General features: G+C 43.1%; 1 protein-coding gene across 5 annotated transcripts in view; it reads left to right on the forward strand.

Moving 5' to 3' along the window:
• The window catches only part of zmp:0000001168 (signal-induced proliferation-associated 1-like protein 2), a 35,454-nt gene extending 19,382 nt beyond the window's left edge, over window positions 1–16,072 (forward strand). For all 5 annotated transcript variants that reach the window (XM_005922171.2, XM_005922170.3, XM_042220856.1 and 2 more), the window contains exons 2-16: window positions 125–1,734; window positions 2,370–2,494; window positions 2,573–2,761; window positions 3,795–3,969; window positions 4,295–4,398; window positions 5,333–5,490; window positions 5,795–6,401; window positions 6,487–6,761; window positions 7,180–7,569; window positions 9,178–9,304; window positions 9,392–9,524; window positions 10,425–10,523; window positions 12,635–12,707; window positions 13,894–13,972; window positions 15,720–16,072. In XM_005922171.2, the coding sequence (XP_005922233.1) occupies window positions 627–1,734; window positions 2,370–2,494; window positions 2,573–2,761; window positions 3,795–3,969; window positions 4,295–4,398; window positions 5,333–5,490; window positions 5,795–6,401; window positions 6,487–6,761; window positions 7,180–7,569; window positions 9,178–9,304; window positions 9,392–9,524; window positions 10,425–10,523; window positions 12,635–12,707; window positions 13,894–13,972; window positions 15,720–15,863 (3,786 nt within the window). In that variant the 5' untranslated portion in view covers window positions 125–626 and the 3' untranslated portion in view covers window positions 15,864–16,072. The remainder of the gene's footprint in view (window positions 1–124; window positions 1,735–2,369; window positions 2,495–2,572; window positions 2,762–3,794; window positions 3,970–4,294; window positions 4,399–5,332; window positions 5,491–5,794; window positions 6,402–6,486; window positions 6,762–7,179; window positions 7,570–9,177; window positions 9,305–9,391; window positions 9,525–10,424; window positions 10,524–12,634; window positions 12,708–13,893; window positions 13,973–15,719) is intronic.
• The last annotated feature ends 6,026 nt before the right edge of the window (window positions 16,073–22,098 follow it).

Below are 22,098 nucleotides of genomic sequence, written 5' to 3' on the forward strand. Positions count from 1 at the left end.
AATCTTTTTCTGGTGAACTGCTACGGGCTGAATATAAAGCTGTTGATTGAGATTATATCAGTGTGGGTAAAATGTGACGATGGGGTCCAAACTTATATTTTTCTTCCTCTTCTTTTCTGTACAGGTTGCCGGTGGATAAGACCGAAAGAGAGGCCGCAGGCACTGAAAGCGTGCACACGGAAGGACGCTGTGTTGATACATAAGGAGCCTCTCTTACTCAGAGGACACAGAGTCAGGCTCCAGTGATGATCCTCACATCCTTTACAGGAAGGAGCACCCCGCAACTGGAGTACCACCTAAACACACATCTGCACACCTGGATGGACCGCTGCAGAAAACAGGAGCACTTTTTCGCGTGTCCTCATCTTCCACACTTGGGAACGTATTGACAGAGTGCAGTGTCTCACACAGCATCTGTGAGAGCCTGAGAGTGGAGAAGAAGGTCAGCCTTCGTAAGTGGTGTGAATGAGGACTGAGTTTGCTGCTTTCGCTCAGTGTTCCCATTTCACACCAGCGCCATAGAGACCGGGACAACAATTTAACTGGGAGGGTGGGGTTAGCGGGAAGCCCTGGAGCAGAGTGGAGAAAATACCGCTGGACTGGAGTTGGTTTGTCAGGTGGACACCATGCAGTCAGACGACCTCTTCATTCGCAAGTTTCGCCGTCAGAATCAGCGGCCGCCTATCGCAGCAGTCAACTTTGACCCCAAGAGGGAAACGGGTGTAGTGGAGTGGCCGCCAAGAAGGGACGGCGATGGGGCCGAAGCGGACAGCCTCACCCCGAGCCGCGCCGGGTTGACCCTGCGGTCCATGGGCCGGGGGCACATCATGCAGAGAAGTAACAGCGATGTCACACTTGGGGACTTGGACTCCTCTGGGAAGGCGGGGGGGAAAACAGCGCGAGTGGTTGGTGAGAAGGTGGATGCTGGGGTTCAGGGAGACACAGGTGTGCTGTTACACAGGGAGTACGGCAGCCTGTCATCACTCGAGAGACAGACTCAAGCCCAGGAGCCAAGAGCAGACGACCAGGGACCCCTGAGTCCAAGTGCCCTCCGCTTCAAAGACCCTTTCCTGCTTTTAGGGCTGCAGGGACACCCTCCAGAACCCGATGGATACTTTCGAGGTGTTTGCACGGTGGATGGCCCAAAACCCGTTAAGCCACCAAAGCCTGAAGGTCTTAGCAAAAAGTCTAAACCCACGACCTCTCAGGTCCCTCAACCAGTTCCATATGACAACATCGGGGGCGGAGCCTGGGTGAGGAGCTTTGCTCACTATGACGTGCAGAGCATCCTGTTTGACCTAACCGAGGTAGCCACAAACAGAGACAGCATTGGACGGAAAAAGAATATCACCTCAGGGGCTTCAGCTGCCTCCCAGCCCCGTCCCCTCTCCCTGTCCACCCCATCCTCACCTGCGCAGGGCGGGGTTGGCAGCACAGGGAACGCAGAAGACAACGAACAGTCAATGATGCTAGATGAAGGTGATGGCAACGATAACGAGCTCCTCCTCAGCTGCCCCCACTTCCGCAACGAGACTGGAGGAGAGGAGCAGGCGGGCCTGGGTCGATCCCAGGGAAGGAAGGGACTCTGGTCTAGCCTTCGCATCCCCAACGATGCAGTTTCGGTCCTGGAAGAGCCCAGAGAGAGCAATGTGCAGCAGCAGGGCAAGAGCAACTACTTCATAGAGCATGCTGATCTGGGAGCCCATTACTATCGCAAGTATTTCTACATGAAAGGTACGTGTCACAGTGTCAAACGATTACAATCAATTACTTTTCAGCTGTTCCCTGTTAAGTCTAACACTCACCAAGATTTAGGAAGATTTTTCCCATCCTTTATAGGCCATGTGAAATTCATTCAGTCACTTTTTTATGCTTTTTATTTTAATTTAGCCTTTCCTTGTGAGTGTTTATTTATATGAGTGTTTACTGTATGTGTTGTGAGTAATAAAGGGTCAAGAGCCTTCAGTTTCCCTTCAGTGCTGTAGGTAGGAGTAATTGCACCTGAGTCACTTTATTTTCAGCAACTGTTGAGTTCGCCATCATATTGCCTTGATATGAAGAGGTAGAGTCTTCTGCTTAGAGAGGTGGTTTAAAGTAAATATTAGTCACTTTGAGATTGTTTTTTTAACAGATGAAATAGATGAAAATTAAAATGTAAAATAGAGTTATGGTTTTGAACCTCTTTCTTTTACATTTTACATTATGTTGCCATTTTTGGTCCTCCATATAAATCCCCCTCACCTCCCCTCTGTTATAATTTTTGTACAGGTCCTTATAAGCCTTATAGGTGCTCTGATAGTTGTTTGACCCACTGTGGGTCTTCCGGTCTCGTTCCTCTCAGTATTTATTTGTCTGTCCTGCCGTCGCAGAACATCAGAATTTTTTTGGAATTGACGAACGCCTCGGGCCGGTGGCCATCAGCTTCCGTCGAGAGGAGAAAGAAGGATCCAGCGGCGCTCAGAACAACTGTAGAATCATATTTCGCACCACAGAGGTAAAAGCAGCGCGCTTCTCCTGTCCTGTGTGTAAAATTGATTCGACCGGATGTGTTGAGTGTGAATCCCGTCCGCAGATGAAGACTCTGCGAGGTTCCATCCTGGAGGAGTCGGTGCCCTCTGCGGCTCGACACACGACCCCCAGAGGCTTGACTCCCAAGAGGCTGTTGGAGTTCATCATGCCTGAGCTGAACCAGCACTGCCTTCGCTTGGCCTCAAACTCCCCCAAGGTGCGGGACACCCTGCTCAAACTGGATGAACAGGGGGTGAGTAACGCGACACCGGTGATACTGAAGACTGCTGCATGTGTCGGGCAGAAAACTGTAAATTGTGTCAAACGGCATCAGATAGGGTTTGTGTATTTTTCTCCACTTTATGTTAAAAGCCTACAACTGCTGTCCAAGAGGTCATTTAACCCAGTTATTACATTTGCTTCTATTCCATTAGAACTGGAGCTGTAAGCTAATTGTTTTCAAGTTGATTATGTACTGCAGAAAGAGTAAAAAGCAAAAAGCTCTGACTTTATTGTTTTTCTCCTGTATTGTTTGACTTGGAGCCGTTGCTTTTTCTTCTGTATTTATCGCTAATATTATTGACTGAGTAAGATTCATTCAAATTTCAATTTGTTTTTAGTTAACACTTCATATTTTGTCGTGATTAAAAATTTTAACATTTGTTTGTCACACATCCTGAGCCCAAAACATTTAGTGTCCCAATTTGTTTGAAAAACACTCAAAAGAAACAAATTCTGAGATTTAAATAATGAAATCAAAAGGTACTAATAAATATAAAAATGTACCAAACATTTAATTAGTGAGATGCAAAATATTTTTTGCTGATTACCCAACATTGAAGTCGTTTTTTTAAAACCCATATTTCTTTATTTCTATTGACTTTTTTGACATTGCAGAACCTGCCAAATACTGAAGCTCCTTCATTATCCTGTAGGTGCTCTCTAGCCCACATCTGAAGTTATATATTCAATTTAATTCAATTTTATGTTATTTTATTTACATGTTGCCAAATCACAACAACACTTGTCCCCTCACGATGCTTTATACTGTAAGGGATAAGCATCGGCGTAACTTTGTGGGGGGTCTAAAATAAATAAATAAATCTGTGTAAATTCCACGATGACTAAACATGCAACTATTTTGCTGGTAATACCTGAAATGAATAAAGAAAATCAACAGCCTATTTATGCAAGATAATTCATAATTTTATTGGGTGGGGGGGTTATATTGGTTGGGTCTGATTATTGACAATGCTCAATAACTTTTGTGCCTCTCTATCTTCCAGCTGAATTTTCAGCGAAAGGTTGGGATAATGTACTGCCGGGCCGGGCAGAGCTCAGAGGAAGACATGTACAACAACGAGAGCTCCGGGCCGGCATTTGAGAAGTTTCTGGATCTGCTCGGGGAACGGGTGCGACTGAAGGGCTGGGAAAAATACCGAGCTCAGCTGGACAACAAGAGTGAGCTACAGACACTTCATTTACACCCACATCTATTGGCTACATCTCACCTTGTCGCAGTACGATTATCCGAAGGGCATCAGTGCACCACAGAAAGCCGAAGATAACTCCTATCTAGCCACATGTAATCTGAGTAATGCCTGCAAAATAGCATAGTCACTGCTGATTATCTCTGAGCTGTTTTCCCTTGAGTGAGCAGCGGAGAACAGCGAACGGGACACATTTCATCCCGGCTGTGACAGCCTGAGTTTAGTGTTTCCTTCAGAGACGTTGACTGATTCTGCTAAATCTCTACCTGTCTCTCTTTCTGTGCGTACCTGTGCAGCCGACTCAACTGGGACTCATTCGCTCTACACGCGCTACCAGGACTACGAGATTATGTTTCATGTGTCCACCATGCTGCCCTACACAGCCAACAACACACAGCAGGTAACAGCAGCCACAACCTAACAGGCCCGTGACACATGGTTTCCTTTTCCTGCTCTTTGTGTATCACAACACAATTCCACAGAATTGCAGTCTTCCTTCAGCCTTTGTTCAGTATTCTTCAAAAGACCGAATGAGCCACGATTTTCATTACGTAGCTCTCTGCGTACCGTCGTGCTTTAGTAAAAGCTGCAGAAAAAGCCTCTGCGCTCCACAACAAGCATGACATAAAAATCCTGCCCCCCAGTGTTCACTCCCACCATGAAGGTATTCACTGCTGCCTCGCAGGCCGTCTTCTGTTCATCCGGCTGTCGTGTTTTAACGTGCCGTCTAGGGTTTAAGCCTGTTTGATGTCATTTGCAAAGAAACTGGACATTGCATGTTAATATAGATTAAAGATTTTACATGGCAGTGATGGGGCACTGCATTGCCTCTTTAATCTGCAGCCTCTGCAGCAGCAGCAGCGGTTTAGGCTCCGGTAGCTTCGGTGCAATAATCTACAGCCAAGCCTGCGTTTGTATCTTGGGTTTTTGTAATCTATTTTTATATGTTTGTCTATGAAGAAAAGCGATTTAAATCACAACAAATCTCCCAAAGTATGATTAATGAAGTTCAGATGAAAAGACGCAGGAGCATTTACAACTTATTTAGTTTATTTGTTCTAATAAACATGATTAATTGTCATTGTTTTGTTCACGTTTAATGCGTCATGTACAGAGCATTAAAACGGAAGCAGTCATGAGTAAATGGGCCGATTGGTAAAACACGATCGATGTTATGATGAACTCGCTTATTTCATTTGTAGGCCTGTCTCGAAGCATTATCTGTTTGCTCTTCCCTTAAATGTTTTTGTTTGGTAGGTAACTGTTCTCAGGTTTAATTGGCTGCAATGGCCTCTGGTTTAATTAATGTCTGTGTTTCTGTTTGGTCTCATCAGTTGCTGCGGAAGCGCCACATCGGTAACGACATTGTGACGATCGTGTTCCAGGAGCCGGGCGCTATGCCCTTTACTCCGAAGTCCATCCGCTCCCATTTCCAGCACGTCTTCATCATCGTGCAAGTTCACGAGCCCTGCACCGAGAACACCTACTACAGGTCTGACTCCATCATTCTCAGGGGTTTAACGAGAATTTGTACATTTTTTTAGCAGCTAAAATTAAAAAAGCACTTAGGAAAAGGAAATCAGGGATTTGGGTTCTTTGTGTGAGAAGTGGCAGATTTAAGTAAGCTATAAGGATTTTTAGTCGATCTAAAAAAATTTTTAAAGAACTGCGGGTGTTAGAGTCACATCCTGGTATTTGCGTGTGCTCTGTCGCAACAACACTCCAAAACAAAACAAGACATAGATTGAATGTTCCTGCTGCACCCTCTCCTCACTCCTCATTTCTCTTCCTCTCAGGGTGGCTGTGACACGCTCTAAAGACATCCCATTATTCGGGCCTCTGTTCCCCAAAGGTGCCCGATTCCCTCGCTCGGCCGCCTTTAGAGACTTCCTCCTGGCGAAGGCGGTCAACGCTGAAAATGCTGCAGAGAAGTCAGAGAAGTTCCGCTCCATGGCCACCCGCACGCGTCAGGAATACCTGAAGGACCTGGCGGAAAACTACGTGACCACCACGCCCATAGACTCCTCCACTAAGTTCCCCCTGCTCTCCCTGGGCGGAAAGCGCAAAGACAAGATGAAGGGCGCCAAAGGGGCCGAGCTGCACAGCAATGGGGCCCTTGTGTGGGCGGTGATGGTGAACAGCATAGATGAATGGGAAGCCGGAGAGCACAAGCTCCCCTGTTTGCTCGGCGTGTCGGCCGAATCGGTGGTGCTCATTGAGAGGTACTCGCGCAAGGTGGTGTTCAACTGCTCCTGTCGCGATGTCATTGGCTGGAAGGCGGTGACAGAGCCCAAAGACGGGGGGCCCTGCTTAGATATCTTCTACGAGCGCGGGGAGTCGGTGTCGATCAGCATGATGGAGAACCAGGCAGAAGACATACGAGAGGTGGTGCAGAGGCTTGAGGTGGGTGACTGTGAACCAAATCGAAATTTCTGCGTGACTATTTTACGTCTTTTTCATTCCTTCACCCGAATCTGCTCTTCTGCAGCTGGTTACACGGGGCTGCGAGGCTCTGGAGGTCACACCCCTGCGCGACGGAGTGGGGCAGCCCGGCTTCCTGATGAACGAGGAGGGCTTTGTGACGGAGCTGCAGCGGTTTTGCTACGCTGAGAGCGGAGGCCTACAGCTGTGGGCTCGCGTGGTGCGGCTATGCGGGCACTCGCTGGTTCACCTGAGCCTCGACGAGAGGACCAGGCTGCTCCGCACCGCCCACAAGATCCACATCACCGTCATCCCACCGGACGAGAACGGCAAGCCTCGCAGGTGGGGACGAGAAGGGAGTCGTGGGTATTGAACAGGGCTTGTGGGACAGGTCAGATCGGAACAACACAAGTGCTACTCGCCTCTCACTCTTTAGTGTGTTACAGCCTGCAGTCAGTGTCACACCAGCTGACTAGAAGCAAGTCAATCCCTTTAATGATCTTTAATCACACTGTCACATGCTGCACTGCTGCTACCACCACCTTTCCATTCAAATCAGAGGCAGGACAGAAGCAGCTGTGGAGGGGACTGTTTAGATAAATGTAACCGATGCTCAAAATTCTTCTTTCGTTACAACAAAGCGCAAAGTCTCACAAAGACGTCAACGATATTTTTCCTCCCATCTCATCTTAGTTTCAGCTTAGTTAGCTTTTTTAAATTAATTTGTGTGTGTGATGTTTTTTTCCTCCATGTTCTGCAGGAGTTTCTCTGAGCTGTATCTGAAAGCCATCAAGGATGCAGAGTGCAAGCCCGGTGAGAATCAGTCAGGAGAGGCCTGGGTGCTGGACGAAAGGGAGGAAGAGGAGGAGGCAAAAAAAGAGGATGATGATGTGAAGACGGGCGGGGTCGAGGAGCCGGACACAAAGGAGGCGCAGGCGGAGACCGACGAAGGCGAAGAGCAGCTCTGCGATAAAGTGGAGAGCGAGCGCAATCCGTACTCGCTCCTCACAATGCCCAGCTTACCTTTGTTACGAGCCACATCTCTGCAGGACCAGCCGGCCAATCAGGGCCAGGAGGGCAGCGCTTCGCAGCTCCCGCGCAGCTACTCTCTGGAAAAACAGCTGTCCTACAGCGACACTTGCGACGCGGGGTGAGTGCGACTAAAACTTATAGAGGTGTTCTTTGAAGTGTTACGGCGGCGTCATGAAGAAACACAAGAAATGAAAATCAAGGAAAAAAAGAGAAGCTAGGTTTTATAGAGGCTATTTAAATGCATCTGCTGATGATGCAAAATCTCCGTCACTTTGTTTTTATGTCACTTTTCTGGTTGAGGCACAGACTGATTTTATCTTCAGGGAATTTAGCGCCTCCACTTTTAAATGTTTGACATTGTATACTCACTTTGACGTTCCCGTTCAAATTGCTTTTTTAACTTTATTTTCTCTCATGTAGAAAGTGTAGTGTAGTAAACTGACACTAGGATATAATACTCAAAAAAATGAACGCAAATCGGATCTTGATGAGTGAAAAGGATGTAACAGCAGTCAGCAGAAATCAATATCGTGCTTCAAAATTCAAATTGTTCAAGAGCTCCCTTCAATTTCGAGCGATATGTTTTAGTCTTCATTTATGTTTCACTTCTACTTGACTACATTTCAGAGGAAAACACTGTATTTCAGTCCCAGTGTCAGCTGGGATAAGCTCACTCCCACTGTTATTCTTTAGGGCGGATGGATACTGTGGTGCTCGTGCTTGTTCTTTTATCCATTATAGTCACTATAGTTTCTTTCTGAACAAATGAAGCGTTGTTAAAAAATATTAATGATAAACAGTTTAGGTTAAACCTGAAGAAGGATTTCTGATCTCCTCAGAATAAACAGAAGTTTGATGATATCAGTCGGAGATCTCTAACTAGGAACAACATTTTCACAATATTTTGTTCTTGCAAATAAACAATTAAGGGGGTTGATAACAGAAAGGAGCAGTTTCATCAGCGTGTATCATGGTTAAAAACTACTCAAGCAACGACAAGCCGTAAATACTGCTGATGATAGTATAGCACATTTAACATCCCCACAGTCATAGAGCTAACTTTTGATAATATAATCCCTTTTTCCTGATTTAATATGAACTGAAATTGAAGACTCTTTCCACCGCTTGCTTTTCTAATTGTCATGAAGCAGGTTGACTGGCCAAGCAGTTGATCTCCTGCTAGTGATTTTTCTTAATGAAAAGCAAAACAAAAACATCTTCAAGGACCATACAAACAAGTCAAGAATGATAGCCATGAAGCAAGCTTGCTTTCAATTCAGAGGTTACTTACATAATGATCTGCACTGTGCACTCTTTCCTCATTTTCTTGAGTATCAAAGGCCCCTCCGCATCTGTCTCGGGTAAATCCCTTTAACCACACTGGTCAGCTTGAGGAAAACGCTGTGCATAAAGGAAATATTCATGAGGATAATATTAAATTCTGCTGCTCGCTAAATCGAATTTGACTTCTTTTTATCGTCACACAAAGTAGTACTGAGAAATTAGACTGGACGGCATCACGTGATATATTTGACAGATAATTCTGCGAGTGCGCCACAGTAAATGTGAATCAGGCTCAAATCTGAGCCATCCTGGAGATTACTTCTCTGGTTTCTGTTTTGACCTTTAGATTGGTTTAAAACAATAAAGCCTCAACATCCAATTTTCATTGGGTTTTTTGGGGTTATTTTTTCAACACCCTCTTTCCCTCCGCCCCGGTGTGCAGGCACGTGTATGACAACGTGGGGTTGAAGGTTGAACACCACATCTATGAGAACATCGGGGAGCTGAGGGATGCCACACCTGATCTGATCCTGGAAGTCAAACCGAAGGTTCCCCTCGACGACGAGCAGGTGAAAAAACAGCGCGCCGCAGCACCTCTCCGTCTCCTTTCCGACACCGTTGTCTCTCCTTCATCTCAAACTCTGTCTTGTCTTCAGTTCATGGGGGCCGAGTTTGGCGATGACAAAGCCTCGGCGAGTGACTCCTCTCTCTCGTCTTCGCGGCTGTCAAGTGTGGACCGAGCTGAAAGAAATTCACGAGCCCTGAGTCTTCATAACTCCATCACCAAGAGTAAGTGCATGCTTATTTAGAGCCTCATTGTATGTGCATAACAAAATCTAAAAGGGAAAATCTCATTCAGACAGAACAGCAGACACAGCCGCAGCTTAAATGAAGCCGAAATACAACAATTACACATGTTTGCGAATCATCTCTGCCTGATTTAACCTCAAATTCCTTTTTCCAGATTTCCTCTGCCTTAAAATCCTCTCTTCATTATCCTCCCTTTAGTCCCCACTGCATCCCCTTTGTTCCTCCTCTTTCATCCACGCTGCCCCCTATTCCGCTAATCTAATATCATCCCTGCTCTGCTGCCACCCCCTGCCAAGGCTGGGATAAAAGGGGGACAGATGGGTAGTGGGAGGGGTGGAGTTTTAGGCAGCCCCAATTTAAGGAACCCCTCTTACACCATCTGCTCTGCCTCCACTGAGACTATGAGACTCATCATTTAACTGCTGTAAGAGCACACTTGCTCATCCTCTCATCATCAGAGTCTTCTGATATTTTTTTTTCAGGGGGATGCAGGGTTCTCTCATTGAAATTTAGCTTCTTAATATGTCTTAAACCAGTACTTTTCACTACCTTCAATGTCATTAAAACTCTTATATTCACAAAAATTCACGAAAACTATTAAAATATTAAAGCTCCCTGTCTTGCACTGTAACTCTCGTGTACTATATTTTGATCGCGTGCTCCTATAAATTTCATCTTAGTTGGTCTGACATGGCCAGGCCGGCACATCAGCTCATGTGCTCTAAAATCTGACCAGCAGTAACACAGCAGCACCCCCAGGTGGGGACTCTTTGCTATTGCAGAACCAGAAGGAATCAGCTGCTTCACACATCCCAGTCCTCTTGCGCTGTTACCTATAATCTGAGGCATGTTTAGTGAACTTTTTCCTCTGTGTTACAGTTCTCTCGGAGACAACAGATTCGACCGAGGAGGAGTGGCAGTCGATTTCTGACCTGGCCACAGCCTGCCGCAACATCCTGGAGGCTTTGTCACGAGAGGGTGAGGAACTGTTTATATATACTTGATAAATGTGGATTAGACTGTAAATAATGCATCAAGCTCCTAAAATGTTCTGCACAATCACAGGAAAATAGACTCACTTTACTGTAAGTAAATAACTGTAACATTGCCTTAATTAGCTACCCATTATGCGCTATAACTAAAAGCATCCTGGATGAATGCCACTTGGCCTGCACCTCCACCCCATCAAACACCTTTGGGACCACTTAGAAAGACTAAACTTTAAGCCCAGCCGAACTTTGACATCTGGCCTCGCTAATAATGCATAGAAACAAATCTCTGCAGCCAGAATTAAGATGCTGGAAACTCTTTTTAGAAGAGCAAGGGCTCCTGTAAGAAACAGATCCGGAATAGATGTTTAAATGAGTGATCTAGTTGTTTGTCCTTTGGCCACATAGCATAAGGGTTCCCAGATTGACTGCTCAGGTGCACTGTTATTGCACCACCTTAACAAATAGAATAAAAAATAACTGCCAGTAAACAGTATTGCAAATGCTACCTGTCTGCCGGACATGTCAACAGCCCTCAGCCTGCGGGCATCATTTGTTGGGAACAGTTAGCTAATGCGAGCATGGTGCCAAGCAAGCAATGCATCAAATGAGCAGTCACAACAGTTTTCGTGTGTAGCATGTCAGAAATGTTGGTGTGTTCTTTGGTGTGTTTGGGCACAAAAAGTTGCATGTTGTATAAAAGTGTTGTAAAAAGGGGGGCATGCAGTCGTTTGAAAAACTAAGAACATCCCTGATTCTGTAGCTTGTAGATCCACGATTAGCAGCAATAACTTGAAGTAATTGGTTACTGTGTGACATTATTTGTCTCACACATTATTGTGGAGGATTTTTGCCCACTCTTCTTTACATGTTGCTTCAGTTCATTGAGGTTTGCGGGCATTTCTTTATGCACAGCATTAATAGGTTCCCACCACAGCATTTCAGTCAGGTTGAGGTCTGGACTTATTGCAACACCCCGAGTTTTTTCATTTTCAGCCATTTTTTTGCAGATGTGCTGCTGTGCTTAGGATCATTGTCCTGTTGCAAAATACAAGCTTTAGCTGTGGACAGATGGCCTCACATTTGACTCTAGAAATGTTCACGGTCGACTTGATGAGTGCAAAGTCCTGTGGCTGCAAAACAAGCTCAAAGCATCACCCCTCCACCACCGTGCGTGACAGCTGGTATGAGGCGATTTGGCCAAATATGGCATCAGGCATTAAATGCCAAACATCTAGTCCAAAGACATTGTTCCACAAGTTTTTGTGTAAGAGGTTTTCTCCTGGCAAACCTTCCAAATAAGTCGTACTTTTTTAGTGTTTTTATGGTAAAATGTATGGTAAATACATGACCTTTAACACGTGATCTCCTATCCCCACGTTGGTGTCGTCCCCACATCATCATTATACTGTTGCTCCAGGATCAACATCCCAATTGACCAGTGAGCCTATCTGAGATTTTATTTAGCATTAGTCAAGCAGTTAGCTAACACTTTTCTGAAAACCAACATGAGTAACCTTAATTTGGCTAACAGCAAACCTAAATTGATAGTTGTTATTAATACTGTTATTAATAACTGTACGAATTAATTTAGAATGCTTGAGGAAGAAGAAGAAGAAGGCTTGAAATGTTTACCATTTATTCCAGACGAGAGTTTTATATAAAAACAAAGGTGTTTGGGTTTTTTTTTCCACATTACAAAGAAATGACATCACAACAACGTGATTGGTCGGTTGCAATCTTAACATTATTATGATTAGCACCTACACCAACTTTAACATTTAAGCTGCTAACTGAATGTGAAGGTGCAGGTGTAGGTGCAGCAAACTACCAAAACCTCTGCTTTTATAGAGGTGATCACGCCTGCTGATGGACAATTAACCAAGTGCAACTGATTAGCAGGATCTGACTCCTACTTACCCTCTTAATTCTTATAAACGCAGTGAGAGCGTACTTAGCTTGTGACAGGAGTGCATAGAGTCAAAACATCTTTATTGACTTCATCAACTTTCACATCTCTGTCTCATCACATTTTATTTAATATACTGTATATATCACTTATGATCATTATAATAATGTGAATAATGTTCCTTATCGCAGACCGCAAAGCCGGAGACCCTTCCCAAGCAGGCGCTGATCAAACTGACGGCAAGCCAAAAGAATCAAAGGAGAGGTGGGTTGCTATAAAGTGCGTCTAAGCCGAAGCAGTTCAACATCTTTGTAGTTAGCGCCTTTGTCTGAATTACTCCCTTTTCTCAATTCAGTTAGAACGGCACCTCTATTCTCACTCAGTTATTTAGACTACATCCAGCTGTTTGAGTCAACGTGATGGCTTCTCGCTGCCATAAAGAGAAGCCCCTTGCTGACTCAGTGATGCAGTTCTGTGTGTGACTCACTGCTGTGGCTTTTTTTTTTCTTTAAAACTGTAGCTCCATTTTTACTTGTCTTCAGTGGCCTTGTTCGCCTCCTCCATGCTGAGACTGAACAAACAAAGTCCTGCAGATCTGCCGGAGACAAAACAAAGACAGAAACAAATGTCAACAGTAGATAAGCAAAAACAAAGGTGTGAATATTTCTTTGATAAATCAAGTTCACATCAAAAACACAACAATAAAATCTTCAAGTTATGCACACATTATAGTTAACAATTGGAGTGACGCTGACAGCAGTTAGAGCGCATTTTTCCACCTTTTTGTTATTAAACACGCAAATTTATAAATATATGGGGGAGGGTTTCGGTTCAAAATTTTCCTCAGCTTTTACGTTTCCAGTTGTCAGATCGTATTTGGTGATCGTCATGAAAACCAAATGAAGTTTCTTTAAAGATCAAACATGCTACACTGCAATTTCTGCCCTTTTCCGTCGTTTAAACCTATCGCACTTTAAATTCACTGCTGGGAGGCCGCTTTCGCTTCGCTCCGTGGGGTGTACTTATTATGTACAGCCGCAGTCAGACGAAATGCATCGTGGGATGACTGCGCTCGCTTAGAGCGGCTCTGCTCGTCGGATGTAGCAATTACTGTAAATTGATGTGTGAGTATTACAAGTTTCATCAAAAGGCAGGAGGGACAAAGCGTCGAGCTCCGAGGCTGTCAGAGTGACAGATGGCGTCTCGAGCAATCAAGCAAATTGAAAAGTTCACACATTTGGTTCGAGAGGAAAGGAAAACTTTTCCACTGCAGGCTTTTGTTGATTTGATGGCTGGGATGCTGAAACACCCTGACACTTTGTGTTATATTCATGCATTTATTTTTTCAAGATATTATTTATTTATTTGTTCGGATTAGAAAGGGGGAAATCATGAGGTCATCGTCATGTGATCGCTTTTGACAAAGTGTCACTGCCGCTCTCTGTTGCAGTGACTCTCCAGGCCACCTGGAGGAGAAGGTGTCGCAGCTGGAGGCCATGCTGAAGAAGCTGCAGGATGACCTGCAAAAGGTGCTTTGACTTCCATGAATGTTTTTCTCTCTGTGGGTAACATTTTTCAGGGATCCTCAGCTCAAGCAGAAAAATCAGCAGGTAGAAGAAACTATCACTTAAATCGCTAAGCTTCTGTCACTGCGGAGAGATGATTTCCATTTGCCAGTGCAGCCTTTTGTTTACTCATGTCGAATCACAGCTATACAGATGCATTAAATACACATGAAAAACAAACAAACAAAAAAAAAACACTATAAAAAATCATTTATTTATTTATAATTTCGTGTACAGAAATTATTATCAGATTTCTTTTGAAATTCCAGTATTATACATTTTTACATGTATTTATGACAACTCCTTCAGTGCTTTGATAATGTGATGATGTGCTCTGTTTGTTGGTTTGTTTTGTTTTGTTTTTATTTTCATGTCGATACCTCTGAATGCTGTGTAGCCATTTTCACACATGAACTCCAGACGATGTTGATGAGTCACATCAGGACTTTTGTGTGCAGCTCCCCTTTTTTGTCGTATTTAACTCACGTCAGAAGTGTTCTTACTAGCGGAAATGCTCGAAGCGGTGCAGAAAGGGGTGCTTCCTGAGTAGAGCGAGCGGGAGGCCCGACTTGTGGCACGCACTCGCTGTGAACTGAGCTACCTGCACGATTCTCATCACTCGTTCTTGTGCACTTTATACCGCTCGAGCACGTAACCCCGTCGGGTGATTTATAGAAAAGATCAGCGGTGCAGAGCATGTGTGAAAACGGCATGTGTCAGGAACTCAAAGGCCACTTTACGCAACATTTCCGGAGCCTTTAACCACATCTGATGGCTACTACAGACAAGTGGGCATTGTGTTGCGATTTTTTTTATTTTTAATTATTATTATTTTTGCCAAACACTGTATATGTCCTGTACTGTATATGTACAAAGCAAACATATGGCAGTTTTTTTTCTATTTGAAGTCCTTGTTTAGGACTGCAACTATACCTATTTTCAGCATTGAGAGATCTAATGGATATTTTTCTAATCATTCACCTCCGAATTTCCAATGCTGTAATAACAAGACAAACAAACAAACTAAAAACAGAACATTTGGTGCTGAAACAATTAGTTGATTGAGAGAAACTGAATGCTTCTTAGTGCCGTAGCCTCTCAGATATGAGGATTTGCTGCTTTTCTCTGTTTTACTTTAAAACCAAGCAATATTAAAAAACATTAAGTTGGACTTTTGCAAGCTTGATGTGATTGTTTTCCATAGTTTCTGGCATGTGATCGATCGGTGAAAGTGTTCAATGAAAAATAATCATCAGACTTTTCAATCACGAAAATAACCCCTAGTTGCAGCCCTACACCCCACTGTAAGACGCCCTTAAAGCACTGATTTTAATAAATGATATGCAACAGTGAAAAGTCAGCAAATGTTTGGTTGTGTTTACCTGATAAATGTCTAAAACAGCAACAACAACAGCAAAAAAATCTTTTCTTTCAAACAAGTGATTGACTAATTGTTTCTGCGCTGTTTCGGGATGCGACTTTATTCTTGCTCACACCACATTGTGTTGTTTTTATCTCATCACTCTGTGTGTTTATTTGTACCATAGACTGTATATAAAGACCGCATACAGAGACTGTTATATACAGTCTATGACTTGTACCCACAAGTTGCTTAAAGCCACCGGTGCACCTGCCGCTCTCCTCCCATTCCTGCCACAGCCATCTGAGCAACAGCTTTTTTTTTGTTCTGTTGTGTGCCGATGTCTTACAGGAGAAGGAGGACAAGGCGGTGCTGCAGGCTGAGGTGCAGAGCCTCAGGCAGAACAACCAGCGGCTGCAGGAGGAGTCACAGAGCACGGTGGCCCGTCTCATCAAAGTCACCGAGCTGCTGTGCAACGTCAACAAGCCTTGTTAGCTTCACCGCCGCACGTGCGTGCACGCACGGAAATCAGCAGAGTGATGCAAATCGTACAGTGCGGGTTTTTTTACGCTCGACACATTTACTTTGTTCTGACATATTTTGAAAACACACACACATACCTATCCTCTTTAATCTCACAGTCTCTTGTCCTAAATCCTGGACTTGCCTGCTGGTGAGGGAGTATGCAAATCAATTTTAGGGGGGAAAAAGACATTTATCACCCAGTGATGACCTTTGCAGACTGACCGACACAGGCTGCTGTGTTGATGTGCTATGCCAGAGTGCTTCTAGTAGTGTGTGTGTGTGTATGTATGATTCGGTGTGTGTGGATGTGTGTGCGTCTATATATTGCTTCAAATACTTGACGAGCTGGGCTTAATAGCACTTGCTTTAAAAGACTGAGAGATGCTGAATAGCATGTTTGGTGGTGTTTTAGCCAAAATGACCAAAAGTGTGTGTGTGTGTATATGTATGTATGTGTATATATATCTATATCTATATATATATATATACTATATCTACTATATACTACTACTATATATATAATATATATTATATAGTATATACTCATATTATATATATATAATATATAATATAATATATATATATATATATATCACCAGTAATATATGTGAATTGTAGTACTGCTATCCTGCCAGACATGTAGTTGCAATGTCTGAGTGTGGTTCTGGCTGATAGTGTGGAAGGCCTTGATGTAAAAAACAAGAAGGAGGGAGAAAAAAGGGGGGAGACATGAGGATTACAAGCCTGTAGGCAGCCTTCTACTTCAAAAGATGTAATGACTATAACTGACTCGCTTCAGAGTCCATTACGTAAGGACATCACACTCCCTGCCCTCTTCACTTCTCAGTAGTACTGTATTTAAGAAATTCTCTTTTTTAGGGAGAGACTATTAAAAAAATGAAAGAAAGAAAAAGCCCATGAAATAAGGGACGTAAACTGGAAATGCTTAAAAAAATGAACTGAGCATGCGTGTCTGTCTGAAGTATGTGTGGGGAAAAAAAGAGTGTTAAAGGGACGCTGACTAAGGGTTATACCTCTCCTGAAGACACAGACTACAGCAGGAAAGAACTGCTCCGGCTTCCTTCCATGATTGCCTGTAGCTGTTATCTTCTAACCTCACTATTGTAGCAGCCATACTGTAGAAGATCTCCTCCTGCTGGCCTGAACCACTGAATGCCAAAAGGCAGCTTTTTATTTCAGCTGGCAAAATAGCTTTAGGTGTCCGAATAATAGCACCTTTGAACTGATAGTGAAATACAGAATATTGTATTTAAATATGTTTTGTGTTTGGCAGATGTCTACCGTGACTATTTTTGGGGTAATTGTTTACTACTGCTCATGAGTGGTGGCAGTAAGGACGATAGGTGAAGTCTTACCTTTCCACCCTGGTGTGTGTTTGTGTGTGTGTGTGTTTCTGTGTCATTCTTGCACTTTTTTCCCTTTTTTTTTTTTTTTTTGTAAAAATCAACCCTCGGTGGGGCACATACTGTACTTTCTTTAGGCTGCCCAGGTAACGTCTTGTTCAACATAAGGAGGTGGTAAGATCTCATCCCCCTGACACCACCTTACCTCACCTTTCTGTGTCCACTGCTGACGAACAAAGTGCGTTCAGAGGAGTTTTGGACTGCTTCTCCTCAGTGCCAACGAAAAGCCCAGGCAGCTCTCCCAAACCCCACACAAACTAATCTCCAAACTCTGAACTCTGAACTCCGAGGGGAAAAAAATGGGAATGCCAAACGTTCGCTGGACGCCCAGAATCCGTTGTTTCTTGTACAAACTTCCTCTTGTAATTTTATTTTAGAGTCACTGTGAATACCTGGTACCAGCATATTAAGATACAGTATATACAGATTAAATTATGAATCGAAAACTTTATCAGTATGCGAAGATACTGTATGTACAACTGAACCGCTCCATGTTAGTGCATTGGGTTGTGTATGCCTTCCTTTTTGCAGGACGATGACCAATAACCAATGCAGACGAGTATTGATCATGGCCGGCGGGCTCCCGTTTGATCTCCTCTTCATGCTGAAGCCTCGAGGGCCGCGAGAAGACCCGTTTTACTGTATCTTGTATAGTTATTTAGATTGTAGGAGAGGTTGGTGAAGCATGAGAATGTGCCAAGCAACTTCTGAGCTCCCCTCCGTATGTGTGTATCTATAAAATGTAACTTATTAATCAGTGCAAATGTGGATTTTCTTGTAGCTGTTTTAACTGGAGGAAAGTCGTGAGGATGAAAATGTGAAACAAGGCAGAAAGGAAGTGGGCTTGCTTCTAAGTTTGACTTTCTTTTGTAGATGACCAGCAACTATGATATAAGATGACAAAATGCTATCTGAAACTCTTTAATGTAACTATGGGTCTTGTTATTGTTCGAGCTTTTTCAGCTATAGCTCTTTCATATTTGATAAGGTCTTAAAAATAACACCATTAGGTACGCCTTAATGTGTAAATCAGAAAGGATGGTCCAACTGGTCATACTGGTGTTAATGTGAAGGCTTATTTCTCTGACTTTGTGCCTACCTTAAAAAAAAAAGTAATGTATGCTAACCCAGCTTAGAGTTTTAATTTCTTTGACTTTGGTTGCACTTTTGTTTTTTTTCCATTTTATTTTATTTTTATTTTTTTGTGCCAGATGAAGGATTTTCTAAGAGACGACAACATCTGGTCTCATCCCGCTGGTTGAGGAAAAGTCATTTGGGTATTTTGGTACCACGTGATCTGAAGATCGGATAATAATAATAGATGTGTGTTGTTAATCTCAAGCATCACTGAAGCTTCACACAGCTCGACAAGTACCACAGATTGTTAAGAGAAGCGACATATAAATATATATATGATTTTTAAAAGTCAATAAAAAGGAAAAAGGTGCTTAAAATGACGGCTGATGATGCGTTGAAATCAACAGTGAATTTGATGAGCTCGGTCTGATTCACCTATTAGAGATGATTGTGTGATTTTTTAAAAATGCACTTTAATAATTTCAAAGGGATAAATGTTGGGAGAGACAACGGTCACCGTCTGCTTAACCTGATATGACATCAAATACCCTGAAAGCAGATTACAAGGAGAAATCATATATTCTGTGTTGGCTTGGATTTTTCAAATCTGGAATCTGAGGGATTTTGTGGATCACGGAGCAGGCAGGTCACTCTTTTAAAAACTAAACTGTGAGAAAAGACTACTCTTTTTAACTTCAATGCCGTTTGAGCTGTAGCACAAAAGTTCACATTTTTGGCTGGCCTTTAAAAACTCTAGAGCTTTTAAAGGAACTATCTTCATCCAGTTTTTGGTGAAGATCTAGACTTTAGCGACTACAGAAAGTTTGATCTTTGCCAGAACAGTCGGATGAATTTGTCCAAGAACAGAACGACTGTGACGAAGGAACAGGTGAAAGCAGCTCAGAGTTTGGTAACAGCATGATGAGTCACACAGAGGTGAAAGAGACCAAATCAGATTACTAAAAGCACGTAAAAGTATGATGATAAGGCAGGAAGAAATACACTCGTCAGCCAGTTCATTAGGTACACATGTTGTTAACACATATCTAACCAGACAATCACATGGCAGCAACTCAGTGTGCTTGGGCGTTTAGATGTGGTCCACACGACCTGCTGAATATCAAACTAAGAATCAGAGTGAGGAAGAAAGCTATTTAAGTGACTATGAGTTTTACAATGCCAGATAAGCTGGTCTGAGTGTTTTAGAAACTGCTGATCTCTTGGGATTTTCCCACACGTTTACAGACACCAGATCCAAAAAGAGAAAATATCCAGTAAGCTGCGGTTTTCTGGGCCTTGTGGGGACGCTAGAAATCACATAAGGAAGCAGGTAGACAAGCAACATTGGTTAAAATGACCACTTGTTACATTGAACATATGCAGAAGAGCATTTGTGAATACACAAGGCATTAAACCTTGAAGCAGATGGCTCCAGCAGCAGGAGACTGCACCCTGTGCTACTCCTGTCAACTAAGAACAGCTCACCAAAATTGGACAATTGAAGAATGGAAAAAACTCGGCTGGTCTAATGAGTCTCATGTTCTGCTGTGACATTCAGAGGGTCGGGTCAGAATTTAGTGTGAACAACATGAAAGCATTGATCCATCCTGCCTCGTATCATTGGTTCATGAGGATGATGTAATTGTGTGGGGGATATTTTATTGGTGCACTTTGGCCATCTGTGTATTCAGAAGCAGTACTTTTGCATCCATAATAATGTTGGGTTCTTCTATATCTGCTGTCTACAGGTAATAGTTGAGGTGTGAATCCATCCTTGTTCTGGAAAAGCATGATTTAAAACACTATCACTTTGCATTGAACACTAAAACCATTTAAATCAGAATAAAATGTCTCACATCCATAGGCAATAACCAGTTTTATCAAACTTTTATTCTATTCACAATAACAAAAAACAGTTTCTAATAAATATAGCATCAAATTGTACTAAAGAATATAAATAAATAGATATATACATGTATATAGCATATGTGCTTATAGACTGCACAGGTTGGATATTTAGTGAAAAGACACATGCCAGTGTTTATTTATTGTTTATTATTTATTACTGAGAACGAAAAAGAATCCTTGCACACCCTCTTCATCCTGTGGGTGCAGAGCTGAAAAAATAGGACAAAGAAAATGAAGAATGGTTTGCACATTGCAGAACTCCAGATTCCTTAATTGTTGTATCTGGTGACATTTGAAGCACTTCTGCTATTCATCAGACAATAAAAAACCAAGCAGCACCATCTTAAATCGCCTGTGAAAGGTCACATGACCAATAACGTTTATTAGGATTGAGATCTTAAATAGAATAAACAGTCGGTTAGCGAAATCAATGAGTTAAACACGTGCCTCGTTTTTAGGCATTTGTTTCCCTCAATATGTAAATTTTTTTACTTATTGTTTATCCTATATCCTCCCGAGAGCCGCGGCAAACCATAGACACGTTGGTATTGAAGTATTTTAGCATGTGGAAGATCTGTGACCGTGACACTTGACCAACTTGAAAATGCATCCAAGAAACAGACAACTTAACTTCCTGGTTGTCACTTAGATCAGCTGAGCAAGCACCGTGCGGTGACAGGCTCTGGCCCTGACAGTTCAAAACTCCACCATAACAATATCAGCTGGCAAGTTGGGCGCAGTTTTGTTTGTCGAGATGCTCTCTGTCATCAAACATCCCACAGGGGAACTGAAAATGCTGACAGTGTAAACTACATCGCACATTGAGTTTAATCTGGCTCATGTTTTGAAATAACGAGACCACATTCGCACTTTCCCATAACTTTCCTTCCTTGCGAAGGAGAAACAGCACATCCAAGCAGACGAGCATGTTATTGCTAAGGAGATGTAATGTTTCCCAAGTTCACCATGTTAGTTTAGCAAGGCAGCACCTCGTAATGAACACTCAAGTGCAGATGAGGCTGATGATCACCCCATCTTTGCATTTTTATTCCTTTAATCGGTTTTATGGCAGTCCATTCAATAATTTCTGACACATCACCAAAAACCAGAAATCACACAGCATTAGAGGAACAGACAGGAGATCGTCTGGCAACCACGAGTGTGTTTTCCACATTTCAATTCAATCCAAGGAACATTTTTAATACTTCTGTTGTGATCAAAGTGCCGAGCTGATTAATGAGCTGAAATGATCATGCCTGGACTCCCTGCTGCACTCTTCACAGCGCTTCTCATAATCAGCTGCTCAACATGTTACCAGTTCCTTACACAGCACCAAAAACATTCCCCATAAAACCTTGTATCTTTATTTATTTAATTCAGGATGTAACTATCATGCATTTAGGTGACACATTGCAGCTTTAATCCTGATTTGCTGCACATTCCCGTCTCCCAGAACTGATGCAGCGTGAGCTAAGACATACATTTTCCACAGCTTGCTCCACAATCATAATACAGCACGACAACATGATACAAACATTTCCCAGGACTTTGTCCTCTGGAAGGCTTTCCTAAACACCAGCCTGAGCAAAACACTTAATCTTCCCTGCCCTGACACCAGGAGGAGAACTGATGACAACAATGCGCTGGTCTATGTCTTTATTTGGGGTTGGAGAGCAGGAGTCTTCACTAGGGGCTACGTGTCACAAACAGCTCAAGGGCTTAGAGCCAGTTTGACTCATCCGTGTTCTGTAAATACAGAGGCGGCGTGTGTGTGTGTGTGTGTGTGTGTGTGTGTG

The sequence above is a fragment of the Haplochromis burtoni genome, unplaced genomic scaffold (assembly GCF_018398535.1).
Source record: "Haplochromis burtoni strain Fernald_Lab_line unplaced genomic scaffold, NCSU_Asbu1 Contig_56, whole genome shotgun sequence".
Taxonomy (NCBI): Eukaryota; Metazoa; Chordata; class Actinopteri; order Cichliformes; family Cichlidae; genus Haplochromis; species Haplochromis burtoni.